Here is a 14,063-nt window from a genome sequence, read left to right on the forward strand (position 1 = left end):
AAAAAAAAGAGAGAGAGATAGGATACCTAACGAGGATATCAAAAGAAACGGCGGCACGTGCATGACCGAGATGACTGTAATCGTAGGCGTGACTCCACAGACATACATGGAAACTTTACCGGGTACGTTAGGTTCAAAGACCTCCTTCTTGTTATTCTTGGAATTGTGTAACCGCAATGATTTAAGTTCTTTCTTTCCTCTTGGTTCGCTTCCTTTACCGCCGTTATTAGCGTCGGGAAAACAATTGCCATTGTTTAATCGATAAAATAAGTTGGAATCGCTAATAGATGGAATCGCTCAAGTTTCAGTCGAGAACCAGCTCGACGAGGGTTGTGCGGCAGAGAGAGAGAGAGAGAGAGAGAGAGAGAGAGAGAGAGAGAGAGAGAGTTAGGTTTCAACGTTCTGTTCTCTCTCAATTGTTTTCTTTCGCTTTTTATACTCTTTTTCACTTTTAATTTTATTTTAAACAATTTCAAATTTTATTTAATCAATGTATCTACATAACAATATAATAACATAACAATATATCTTTAAAAAATAAAACAATATATAACAATATTGTTTCAAAAAATATATATAACAATATATATAATTTGCGAGATTTTATATAATTTTGTGTCGGTTTTAGGTTTCGGTTGATCTAAATTCCCGCAAAGTGGTGTAGTGGTCCACCTGAAAAATTTAAATAATTCAATTATAGGTCTATTTTGCGAGACTTTAAACAATTTTTCAACGGTTAATTTTAGTGGCCCACCCCAACTTTTTTTCTGGCTCCGCCACTGCAATTAAGCACAAAATTTAGGCACACACATATAAATCAAAATTTTTTAAAGATAAATAAAATAGTCACATCAATTAACATCACTTCAATCCTTTTCTTTTTATTTTTTTCAATTTTATGTGTGCGTGCCTAACATGTAATATTTGGTGTTGTGACTAACCAAGTATTTCTCTATAAAAATGATATTCCAGCAAAATTTTATGACTATCTTTTTTAAATGCATGATCTTTCTTAATTTGTCACGTTTTAAAAGCCTTTTTATCTCACTAAGCTCTAAAAAGCCAATTAATTTAATATTTTGGCGTTAACATTTAAAAAGTTTAACTAATTTCGTATGAGTACGTAGGAAATGTGTGACACTCTAAAAAGCCAATTTTTTGGCTTTATCATTTAGAAGCCTAACTAATTCTCTTTATATATATATATATATATATATATATATATATATATATACATATATAGTCATCATTGTTAATCTTTTAATATCACTAATTTGTATATAAAATAAAAATATATTTAATGAAAACACTACATTAATATTGATATGTTAAAAAATTTCATGAAAAAATTCATGCATTTGCTAAATTTTAACCTATTGATTTTCTCATATTAGCTCATGCATGATTGATGTTTTTCTTTCAAAAAAAAAAAAAGATTGATGTTTTAGTTGTATCAACCTCCATTACATGAGAGTTACTCAAAGAGTGTAAACAAATTCTTCAAATTGGATTGTTTTAAAAGGGCAAGAAACATACGAACTAGTACTGATGCAGAGAAAAACAAAGTAAGAAATAAAATTCATTGGAGACAAACAACCAATTAGATTAGGAGTTCGATTATAACAAATGGAGATTTTGTAAATGATATGGAAAATGAAAGGCTCGCAAGGAACATGAATCGAGCAATCCACGAGAAAACGAACAAGACATGACACCACAACGTCGTGAACTCAAGATCATATTTTGTGGCTGGAATTAGAGAGGTAAAATATAACTTGTGATGATTGGAGGACATAACAGTGTTATAGTGATGGTTGGACCATGAATATAACATAACAATGTCTATTCAATACAAATCCAGGACCAAAATGACTATTACCCTAACTTTTTTTTTCTTTACTTAAATAGTTAAAGTTCACTCTTGAACAAAAAAAGTTAAAGTTCACTAAACTTTAGGTGTAATAAAAATAACAATTTTTCGTCAATTAATTAAATTAATGGCTATAGTCCAACTTAGCTCATTTGATAAGGGATAAGGCATAATATAAGTATAGGCTAGGGTTCGAACCCCGAACACCCCCACTTATTCACTTTTAAGGTGGATTACTTTAACAGCTAAGTTAGCTAAAAAAATAAACTTGATGGCTATAATTCACCTTAAAGGGTGAATAAAGTGTGATGTTTCGGGTTGAGATTTTGTTAGGAATAAAAAGTAACGCATCTGTCTTCTCCCACCCAATCTTTCACTAGTTAATTATCATTATTAATATCACTTTTGATCCTTTTAGTTTGACAGAATTCTCAAATTAGTCTTTTAAATTTCGAAAGTTTCAATCCTTTTAGTTTGACAGAATTCCTAAGTTAGTACTTTAAGTTTCAAAAGTTTCAAATAGGTCCTTTTAGGGTCCGTTTGTTACGGATTAAAATAAAAGTTATTTTAACATAAAATAATTTAGAGATTTTGTGAAAAATCAGAATCTATTTTGCGTTTATTTATCGTAATAAAAATCACTTTTTTTAAACAAATAATCTAGTTTGTTTGGATACAACTATATAAAAGAGATTTTTTTTTTTTTTTACAAAATTAGTTCAGTCTTTTAAATCATATTTTCTCTCTCCTCTAAAAAAAATCTATTTTTTGATAAGCTGCTCATAACAGCTTCTCATTTGAAGCTGTTTTTAGATTTTTTTTTTAGATTCTGATTTTTTTAAAAATCTAAAACAAACGGATGCAAATGTGATTATTTTTTTAAAAAAAGTGATATTTTTCTTAAAAAAGCTATAACAAACTGGCTCTTAGTTGATAAACTATTTCACCGTAACCCCTACTGTTAGCCTCCGTTTAACTGATGTTATGTAGCCGTTAAGTTTTTGACTTGGATCAAAATGGTGCCTTTTAAAAGCTCGAGGGTGTCAAAACGCTAAACGCTACGTTTAATGATCACAAATGATCATTTATTGTGCTAGAACGACAGTTATTTACATCAACAAATGTCTTTCTAAATTATTAAACTACATTTAAAAGTGATCTCGTAAAACCAGCAATGAACTCTGAGAGAAGAAGGTTAACACGCAGCAAAGTAAGTTCAAAACTTTCCTCATTCACGAGTGTTTTTGAATTCGAACAAAACTGTTCTGTTTTGCAGGTACTTGCAAAGAAGAACGCCAATGAACAACTCATCACGAGTGATGCAGAAAAAAATATTTTCACTTCGGCAATTCCTCTAAATTTTCGAACATAAGCAAAAGAAGGCAATCAAAATGGAAGAGTAAAACCTGGGTTATCATGTCCTTTATCTGGTCAATGTGGTCAGAAACACGAGGCTCCTTAGTCGGTCTCTCACACAGAAGATCAGACATATCAACATTATATTCATCGCAAAAATGTCTGCTTAACTCCAAAGGATCCACTCCTTTCTCATTTGCTCGTTTAATTATCTGCAGCAATGGTGATATTATCAGTTTCAAATAAGCACACAAGAATCATATGAGGAACTCATGTAAAACAGTACCAGTTCAGCATACAAGTTTTAAGGGACAAATGAACTTGTAGCATTAATTGACAGTTACGAGTTTTCATGTTTCAAGCGGGAACACTGATATTGTTAAAGACCGGCTTCTCGTTCTAACTATAATTCAAAAGGGACCATTTAAGTCTGATGAAACAACCATAGTTGGCAATATATTCATAAATACGGGCAATGCACTCAATATAAATGTGGGCAACCATAATATGATTCTTTATATATTTGTAGCACTCCACAACATCTCAACCCATGCTGCCATCTCCATTTACATTCTACTCAACCTAAAGAGACTACTAAACACACTCTTTTAAATGAAGATATTATAATTAATTAACAAAAAAATCCTCATTTCTACCATTATCATATAGTTAGTGTTAAAAACTCATATTGCAATTATATTCGTATATCATTTGCAGGTTCCATTCCAAATCAAGATAAATTCTTCTGAAGGATTTAAAACTAGAACTAGATTAAGCTTTATAGTGATCCGGATTTGCTAACTCTAAGGTGGGAAAGTCACAGCGACGGTGTGTCTATCTCTTACCTATATTGTTCTCTCTTATCTTATCCATTATTTCTCTTTAATCTTTCTCATAAAATACACTAAAGTCACCAAGACTTTCCTGCTACAAAGTCAGTAAATCCAAATTTAGATAGCAAAGTAACAATTACAGCAGCAAGTTAATCTCACCTTGTCATCAATATCAGTGAAATTCCGCACATATGTGACCTCATTGCCCAAATGTTTAAGGTACCTGCATGTTTTCACAATTAAACAAAGTACAAACAACGACAACAACTAAGCAAAGTACAAATAACAAAAATTTATGTTTCAAATATCTAGAATAACATAATATCTAAAAAAAGAGCAATTTGGTGCACTAAAGCTCCCGCATACGTAGGGTCCGGGAAGGGGTCCCACCATTTAGTGTATTGTACGCAGACTTACCCTGGTTTTACACAAGAGTTTGTTTCCAGGACTTCAACCCGTGACCTTTCAATCACATGACAACAACTTTACCAGTTGTACCAAGGTTACCCCTCAAAAACCATAATATGAAATGAATGAAAGAGGACAATTGTCATTGTTGATTCAATATGTACAATATATGTATTTAGACAAGAATGAACCAACTAACACAGAACAATGAAGCATGGATACAAACATGACAGAGACACCGACACCACTAATAATTTGAGAAAATCACAACACTGACACCGACACCACTAACAATTTGAGAAAATCACATAATTCAGTGTAATTATATGTGTCGGTGACAGCTAGACACGTCTGGACATGCCTAATCCGATAATTCAGTGTAATTATATGTGTCAGTGAAGCCGGGACACGTCAATTCAGTGTAATTTATATAACAGAGAAGCAAAGAAACCTCAAAGCCTTCTAACTAGGTTGCAAGCTATTGTTATAATTATGTAATGCAACAAAAAAAGAGAGAGAGATAGGATACCTAACGAGGATATCAAAAGAAACGGCGGCACGTGCATGACCGAGATGACTGTAATCGTAGGCTGTGACTCCGCAGACATACATGGAAACTTTACCGGGTACGTTAGGATCAAAGACCTCCTTCTTGTTATTCTTGGAATTGTGTAACCGCAATGATTTAAGTTCTTTCTTTCCTCTTGGTTCGACATTATTCTGTTCGGCTACATCATTACCAGGAAAACTTGCCATAGTTGAAGTTTACTTGACTCAAGTTTCAGTCGAGAACGACGATAGGGATGTGCGGCAAAGAGAGAGAGAGAGAGAGAGAGGTTTCAGTTCTCTCAATTATGTTTTCTTTCGCATTTTATACTCTCTTTTCACTTTTAATTTTATTTTAAACAATTTGAAATTTTATTAAATCAATGTATCTTTTTAAAAAAAAACAATATATAACAATATTCTTTCAAAAAAAAATATGGTTCTTAAATTCCTTCAAAAAAAAAATATGATTCTTAAATAAAAATACATATTTTTTATTATAACAAACTTTTAGATTTGAGGAAATCATGATGAATTTAGTTAAGAATCATACAAAAAAAAAAACAATTAAAGAATTGAACCTAAGTTTTTTCCTATATAAAAGTGATACTCCAAAAAAAATTTATAACTATCTTTTTTAAATGCATGATCTTCTTAATTTGTCACGTTCTAAGAGCCTTTTATTTTCACTAAGCTCTAAAAAGCCAATTAATTTAATATTTTGGCGTTATCATTTAAAAAGTCCAACTAATTTCGTATGAGTAAGTAGGAAATGTGTGACACTCTAAAAAGCCAATTTTTTGGCTTTATCATTTAGAAGCCTAACTAATTCTCTTTATATATATATATATATATAGTCATCCTTGTTAATCTTTTAATATCACTAATTTGTATATAAAATAAAAATATATTTAATGAAAACACTGCATTAATATTGATATCTTAAAAAATTTCATGAAAAAGTTCATGCATTTGCTAAATTTTAACCTATTGATTTTCTCATATTAGCACATACACCCTCCGGTCATTAATATAAACAAAAATCCACTTTTTAGATACATTCAATTAATGATGTATGTGATATAAAGACCACATACATCATTAATTGAATGTATCTAAAAAGTGGATTTTTGCTTATATTAGTGATCGGAGGGTGTATATGATTGATGTTTTTCTTTAAAAAAAAAAAAAAAGATTGATGTTTTAGTTCTATCAACCTCCATTACATGAGAGTTACTCAAAGAGTGTAAACAAATTCTTCAAATTGGATTGTTTTAAAAGGGCAAGAAACATACGAACTAGTACTGAATACTGATGCAGAGAAAAACAAAGTAAGAAATAAAATTCATTGGAGACAAACAACCAATTAGATTAGGAGTTCGATTATAACAAATGGAGATTTTGTAAATGATATGGAAAATGAAAGGCTCGCAAGGAACATGAATCGAGCAATCCACGAGAAAACGAACAAGACATGACACCACAACGTCGTGAACTCAAGATCATATTTTGTGGCTGGAATTAGAGAGGTAAAATATAACTTGTGATGATTGGAGGACATAACAGTGTTATAGTGATGGTTGGACCATGAATATAACTTAACACGACAATGATTAGTTTTAGGTGCGTCGATGATTAGGGGGTGTGACGATGAGTGTTTCATCATTTTACCGAGTCTAAAACGGTAAACATTTTAAGTCGTAAAAACCTACAAAGAAATTTACATATAACTACTTGAGAGCTTGAACACGAAACCTCCAAAGTTAACACATTTTTTTTTGTGTGTACACAAGACATATCATTTTACCATTAAACACAATCTTTGAATTTAAAAAGAAAAAAATGAATATACACATATACACATAAAATCATTTTACGGTGGATTCTAAGGTGAGGGAGTAATTAAGTCCTTATCGGTGTACCATTTAAATTAAACCATTAGATTTATTTAAAAGAATTTAAGGGTTAAGATTTGATGGAAATAAAAAAGCAACACATATGTGTTCTTCCACCCAACCTCCCAATCTACGTAACATGTATTTCCATCATTTTCTTCCAAACGTTAATGAAGCCATGGTGGTTATTAAAAAGTTTAATTTTGTTTCTTTCTTTAATTTTTGAGACCCATTATTTTGTTTCCTTCCTTCTATTTTATTTATGGGTTTCTTCTCTCTCTCTCTTTTTATTTTTATTTTTTATTTTTTTATCTATGATGAGTTTTACTCTCATGACCATGGAAGCTAAACTTAAATCCATCGAAAACAAAAAAACAACAAAAAGGAAAATTTCAAAAAGCAAGACCATAAAAACTATAAATTGAGGCGTTTGGACTGTCATGTCAACGTGATTCACTAGGTTGAAATTGAAAATCAGATTTAATAGAAAGAATTTAACTTAAAAACTTATAAATTTCTTCACTTTATTAATTTTTTCAGGTCGGAATTTCCGTTTCAGGGAAGCTTTAATTGAAATTCAACCTAAATAAAATTTGGATCTTCTTTTTTAATTTTAAATTTAAGGCACATTTGATCTTTTTAGTTTGACAGAATTCCTAAGTTAGTTTTTAAGTTTCAAAAGTTTCAATCAAATCCTTTTAGTTTGACAGAATTCCCAAGTTAGTCTTTTAAGTTTCAAAAGTTTCAAATATGTCATTTTAGTTGATAAACTATATCACCGTTACCCTTGCAGTTAGTTAATAATCAACTGGTATTGATGTAGCCGTTAAGTTGTTGACCTCGATCAAAACACAGCCTTTTAAAAGCTCCAGGGTGTCAAAACGTTATGTTTAATCGTCACAAATGATCATTCTAGCACTACAAATGCAGTTGAATAGTGTTAGAAAGACATTTGTTGTTGTAAATAATTGTCTTTCTAGCACAATAAATGATCATTTGTGACCATTAAACGTAGCGTTTCGACACCTCGAGCTTTTAAAAGGCAACATTTTGATCCAAGTGAAAAACTTAACGGCTACATCAACATTAGTTAAATAGAGACTAACATCAGGGGTAGCGGTGAAATATTTTATCAACTAAAAGGACTCATTTGAAACTTTTGAAACTTAAAGTACTAACTTAGCAATTATGTCAAACTAAAAGGACCTAATTGAAACTTTCGAAACTTAAAGGACTAAAGAATTCTGTCAAACTAAAAGGACGAAAAAGTGGTATTAATAATGATAATTAACTAGTGAAAGATTGAGTAAGAGAAGACAAAAGTGTTACTTTTTTATTTCTAACCAAATATCAACCTTAAACATCACACTTTATTCGCCCTTTAAGGTGAATTATAGCTATCAAGTTTATTTTTTTTCAACTAACCTAACAGCTAGAGTAATTCACCTTAAAAGTGAATAAGTTGGATGTCCAGGGTTCGAACCCTAGCCTATACTTATATTATGCCTTATTCCTTACTAAATGAGCTAAGTTGAACTATAACCATTAAGTTAATTGACGAAAAAATTGTTATTTTTATTACACCTAAAGTTTAGTGAACTTTAACCTTTTTTTTTTTTTTGTTCAAAAGTGAGTTTTAACTATTTAAGTAAAGAAAAAAGTGAGTTTCAACTATTTAAGTAAAGAAAAAAAAGTTTGGGGTAATAGTCATTTTGATCCCTGAATTTGTATTGAATAGACACAATAGTCCTTAATGTATCAAAATTTTAAAATATTCTACGATTGTGTGTTTCGTTAGTCAAAATAATCTTTGACATTAAAATACTTCGTTATAATAGCCATATTAGTTCTTCAGTATACTTATTTAGTGTAATATCAATCTTTATAAATATTTACTTATTGTCGTTTGAAATGATTATTGTGAGCATTATTAGTCTAGCGTTGATTTACAAAATGCTTAGTTAGAGATTATTTCGAAATTGATATAAGACTAGTTTGACTACCGGTTACACATAGGGACCAAAATAGTGTTCTGAAAAAATGAAATAGTGATCTTAGTGAGCTCGTAAAACCAGCAATGAACTCCGAGATGCTCCAACCTCACCGTGGAACCAATTCAAGAAACAACAACGCCGTTGTTACAGAGAGAAGAAGGTTAACACGCAGCGAAGTAAGTTCAAAACTTTCCTCATTCACAGAGTGTTTTTGAATTCGAACATAACTGTTCCGTTTTGCAGGTACTCGCAAAGAAGAACGCAAATGAACAACTCATCAAAGCAGCATATAGCATAAAGGATCACCTCACTTATTTTCCTGTTTATCGCTGCTTCGAAATTAACGGTAACCGCTTTTGATTTTGTTAAATGCAGTTAGAATCAGTTATGTTATTTTCTCACTCAGCAGTTAGTTACACATTAAGCCTCTGTTTGGATAAACAGCTTATTTCACATGGCTTATCATAGAACGCTTACGAATAAGCTATTTCTATAACATAAGATATTGTATAATCTATAAGTTGTTTTTCATAAGATATCATGAGGAGCTTATGAAAATAAGTTGGAAATAAATTATAAACATGTCATAAACTATTTTCACAAGTTCTTCAAAATAGTATCACAAGTGCTTAAGCTAATAGATAGACTCAAATAAGCAAATCCAAACACGTCCTAAAACTTTGTTACTGTTTGGTAATAAATAGTTGATAACTGATAAGCTAACTGATAGGAGATAAACTAGCTGATAGTGGATAAATTGGTTTATTGAATTTGAAGTGTTTGGTAAAATTAGCATTTAACTTAGTTTTTTTTTTATTTATGACTATCGCATTTAACTTAATTGATAAATTTAAAACGATATTTTTATTTAATATTAAAAATGAGTTAATGAATTATTATTTTTTCAATTAAGATAATGAGGGTGAAAATGAGAGGAAAAAAGTTAATCATATAAACTATAATCTCAAATACTACTCGGTGTAGCATCTCAAAAAACACTATAAACTCGTGAATAAATACTATAAGATTGTGAGACAATGACCATTACCAAACATACAAGCTCATATGCTAGAAACTATCCGCTATAAGTTAGCAGTTTGGCTTTGCCAACCAGAGCCTAAAATGACGAGTGTCTGACTTTTAACTGAACTGTAACAAGTAGCTAATTCAATAAAGAAACTTAACTGATTTTCTATCTACTTATAACTAATCTAAATGATGAGTGTCTTGTACTAACTACATTACTAATTACAGGAGTGAATAGTGATAGTAACCTGTAGTTTCTAATACTATAATAATCATTAATATTTCAACATGATTATGGTAATTTGATGATATTAATGTTCATGTTTGAAATTCTTGTTTGTTGCTTCTAAGTAAGTGCCTAATTTTGACCTTATTTCCAGGTCTCTCAGTGTATTTAACGTCAGGACATGGCACTAAACTTTCCTCTCCTGTTAAACAATACATACAGAGACTTCTTAAGGTAAAAATAATACTAGAGTTACTTTTTTTTTTTTTAAGAAGCCAAACAATACCAGAGTTACTTAACTGAAATGTATATATGTTTAAACAAATTACAATTATACTTGTTCAGTATGGCTCAAATTCATGGATAAGTGGCCAGACACTCGAGCATAGTGAGTAGATCTATAAGTGCAACGTAGTGGATTGAGAGGTCATGCCTTTGAGCTTGGATCATTCCTAGGGTTATGACTATGGTCTACGAGGGTTGAGCGTGCGGGGGCAATGCCCCCATGGTACAGTTTAGGGGTTAAATTTTAAATTAGAGTGTAGTATTTAAACACAGCTTTGTGCTCCGTAGCTTCCAGCATTGCATTATTGGAAAACTACAATAGTCGTTCTGTTGTTTGAGATGTAGGCACAATTGGCCGAATTCCATTGTCTATCACAAGAGATATCTATCATTTTTCCCTTTTGTTCACGATTGCTATTTGGTTTGTGCTCTGTTCCAAAAATGCATCTTAATTGTAAGAGAAAGAAGAAATAGACAATTAGTTAATCAAAGCTTTGAATTTTGTTTTTTCATTTGTTTATCATGAGGGCAAGCCTTGGCACACCGGCAAGGTTTTTGTCTTGAAACCTCGTGGATCACACTTTGCCGCCTTATTTTTGTTGATACTATCATAAATCGGAACAGCTGTTCCCTTTTTTATGTTAATGATATGCCTGTGTTAGCTTATTCATTGAAATGGGTGGGCTAACAAAAAAAACTTCTCTAAATCTACAGCTTAACATGGAAGGGCCATATGGGGTTGAGTGGCAAGAGGAAGAAAAGGTGAAGCGTATAGAAATGGTTGATCCCGAAGCACTCTATATATTTGTGAATGAGGTTGATAATTCAAATGCTGATGAGAAGACAACATTGTTCACTGAGGAAGACCCTTCAAATAGTCTTCAAGAAGATAGTGGTCCCTTGGTTGGATTTGTACATTACCGCTTTGTTTTGGAAGAAGAGGTACCGGTAGTTTATGTGTATGAACTACAGCTCGAGCCTCGTGTCCAGGGGAAAGGATTGGGAAAGCTTCTAATGGAACTTATTGAGCTTATCGCCCAAAAGGTGCTCAAGTGTTTTTGTAAACTTACTCTGACTTTTGATGATAATAGAGAATTATTGCTATGTTGCAAAGGACACAGCTTGTAGTCTAGGAAAAGATGATGAATTGTTGGATTCGTTATCTTTGAGGAAACTAATTTTACTTATTGATTGATTTATACTGTTCAATTTATTGACTTATTTACCGGCTTTTGAGTTTAATGACGCATCTAATATGGTCTCTGCTATTTTTTTAACATTTCTTGTAGAACTGCATGGGTGCTGTCGTGCTAACCGTTCAAAAGATGAACCTATCAGCTATGAATTTTTACACAAGTAAACTAAGGTGACATTTTCAGAGATGTATGCCATCATTAATTTTTTTATCGCTTACGAAAAGTACATGTCAAGTTTGATATGAATGAGAGGGAAAAAAAGTATGTTATATCCCTAACTGCTCGTATAAACCTTATTAATTAATTGTATTTCAACCTTAATGCATTCCATAAAATATTTGTGTTTGCTTTTGAGCAGGCATTCCTGAACCGCATATATGTCTACAAAAAGAGAACGATTCATTAGTTTCATTATGAAATCCACATATATAACTATATTCTATGTGTAATAGACTTATATACAAGGGTATGTTTACCCTAGCATCACATAGTTATTTGCACAAATCCTCGATATGTCAATCATTATTACAATTCTAATTTCAATTTATAAATTTGTAATGATAATGTTAGTTGTTATATGTGATGATTATACATGAACTTGAAGTAAGAACAATGTGATCGTTAGAGTTATTGCTGTATCTTGATTCTCATAATAAAAAGTTAAGGATCTTAGCAGGTGTTGTAACTGTTTCTATTTTCTACTTTCATAAACTCTCCTATTTTCTTCTTTCATAATTCTCATAATATTTGGATTTAGCCCAGGTTATCTATCAAGATATCATCCTAATTACTTTCTAGATTTTTCTGTTATACTACTTTTCCCCTCCCTTTTTATGTTTAGTCTTCGTTTTGTTGACGGATGAAATATTTCTGTTACAGATATATTATATCAGCCACATCACCTTCTAAAGTTTATCCAATGGTATGTACCCCCCTCCAAAATCATAAGTGTTATGAAATTCTATGCACAAATTAATTTTTCTGTTCTCATATGCAGATGGAGAAGAGTTATGAAATTCTTTGCAGAACATTTAATGACGAAGCTAAAACTATTTTTGAGGTAAACCACTCACTGCACCATTAGATTGTAACAACAGATGATATCTTGGATGTACTAAGTTTAAAAATGAACCAGATAATTTTAAATCTCCATTCATCTATAACTGTTGGATCACCCGCATTCTTGTTGACCCTTCTTATCAATACTTAAGGATCTTCTCCTTGCAAAATCTACTATCTTTCTTATATTGGAATTACCGCGATTTCTCTCTGATGATTATATTTCCAATTATATCTTGTCCAGTGCGAACATGATGATGGTTGTTAAATGAAAGAAATCATTTTTCTTCTACTTTTTGCGGGATGAGGCGTTGTCTATTTCAGTTAAACTCCTTTGATTGTTACACACAACTGTTTGTAGGTGACTAAGAAAAAGCTCTCGATTACATAGTAATAGATATTGTATTACATTGTGGCGTAACTGTTTTTTTAATGAGCTTAAATTTTATTGTTATTAAAAAAGAAAAGTCTGGGGGACATTACAAAACTAAGGAAAATAAAAAAAGCAATAAAGAAAAGTCCGTCTGGGCCAGTTTTCAATGATTATTGTCATTTCGTCTATCGATCAAAAACTATATTAAACATATTTGACTTCTTTTTCGTGCTCCATGTCACAAATTTTGGCAATAAAAAAAAAATCCAACTGGTTAATGTTTCTCGTGCTCCATGTCACAAATTTTGGCATCTTTTTCCTAATTGTGTCGGGTTTAACATAATTGACATGGTTAACTTAGTGGTACTACTTTCTCAAGGTTCACAACTATATTAAATTAATCATGCTAAAGGTCATCAGAACTTTCCCTTTCTTTTCTAAAAAAGGTCAAGTATTTTTTTATGACGAGAAATTTAGATAAGCATTCAAACAGCCTTTCGAGGTTGATATCTCACTCGAGCATAAAAACGCAACTCATTAAACAAGTAGTTTCGTTCCTTTCCTCTCTCGAGCTCATGGAACTTGGGAAGAAAATAGTTGATCAAGTTACATTTTAAAGATTAGAGTTTTGAACAACTTGTTTAACATAAGCTTAAATGTTGTAACAAATCAACATACAAAAATAAACAAAATGAAGCTCCATACCATCAAGATACATTTTGGTTACTTCTAACCAAAGAAAAACAAAAGGAAAATTTGCGTTTCAAATATCATCAAATGACATGTTAATTGAGTCTCACATTGGCTTTAACTTGTGCTTACAACATTAGTAGTTTCATGTAGTTGTTAATCTCAGCCATTTGTGATCGGATGGTTCAGATTACAGATTCATTAATTCGGTTTTCAACCATCTAAACCATAGATTTAAATTGGACGGACTAGATTGGTAACTGTGTAGTGCAGTTACTATTGAGAATCCATTTCCATGTCAACTCC

The 14,063-nt window shown here is 31.4% G+C and overlaps 2 protein-coding genes across 2 annotated transcripts; one reads left to right on the forward strand and one right to left on the reverse strand.

Moving 5' to 3' along the window:
- Nucleotides 1-2,563: 2,563 nt before the first annotated feature.
- Nucleotides 2,564-5,309, reverse strand: LOC146917402 (cysteine--tRNA ligase, chloroplastic/mitochondrial-like). Its single transcript, XM_085719239.1, has 3 exons — nt 4,997-5,309; nt 4,219-4,282; nt 2,564-3,438 (listed from the first exon to the last, which is right to left on the reverse strand). The coding sequence occupies exons 1-3, from the start codon at nt 5,221-5,223 to the stop codon at nt 3,208-3,210; spliced, it is 522 nt and encodes a 173-aa protein (XP_085575365.1). The 5' UTR covers nt 5,224-5,309; the 3' UTR covers nt 2,564-3,207.
- Nucleotides 5,310-8,879: 3,570 nt separating this feature from the next.
- LOC146917403 (uncharacterized) lies at nt 8,880-12,986 on the forward strand. The gene is made up of 7 exons (XM_085719237.1): nt 8,880-9,078; nt 9,146-9,248; nt 10,309-10,388; nt 11,154-11,483; nt 11,729-11,805; nt 12,515-12,557; nt 12,633-12,986. Exons 1-7 carry the CDS (start codon nt 8,986-8,988, stop codon nt 12,717-12,719), a joined length of 813 nt encoding a protein of 270 aa, XP_085575363.1. The 5' UTR covers nt 8,880-8,985; the 3' UTR covers nt 12,720-12,986.
- The last annotated feature ends 1,077 nt before the right edge of the window (nt 12,987-14,063 follow it).

This window comes from Medicago sativa, chromosome 6 (assembly GCF_051527215.1).
Source record: "Medicago sativa cultivar Bolivia chromosome 6, Bolivia_mono, whole genome shotgun sequence".
NCBI lineage: Eukaryota > Viridiplantae > Streptophyta > Magnoliopsida > Fabales > Fabaceae > Medicago > Medicago sativa.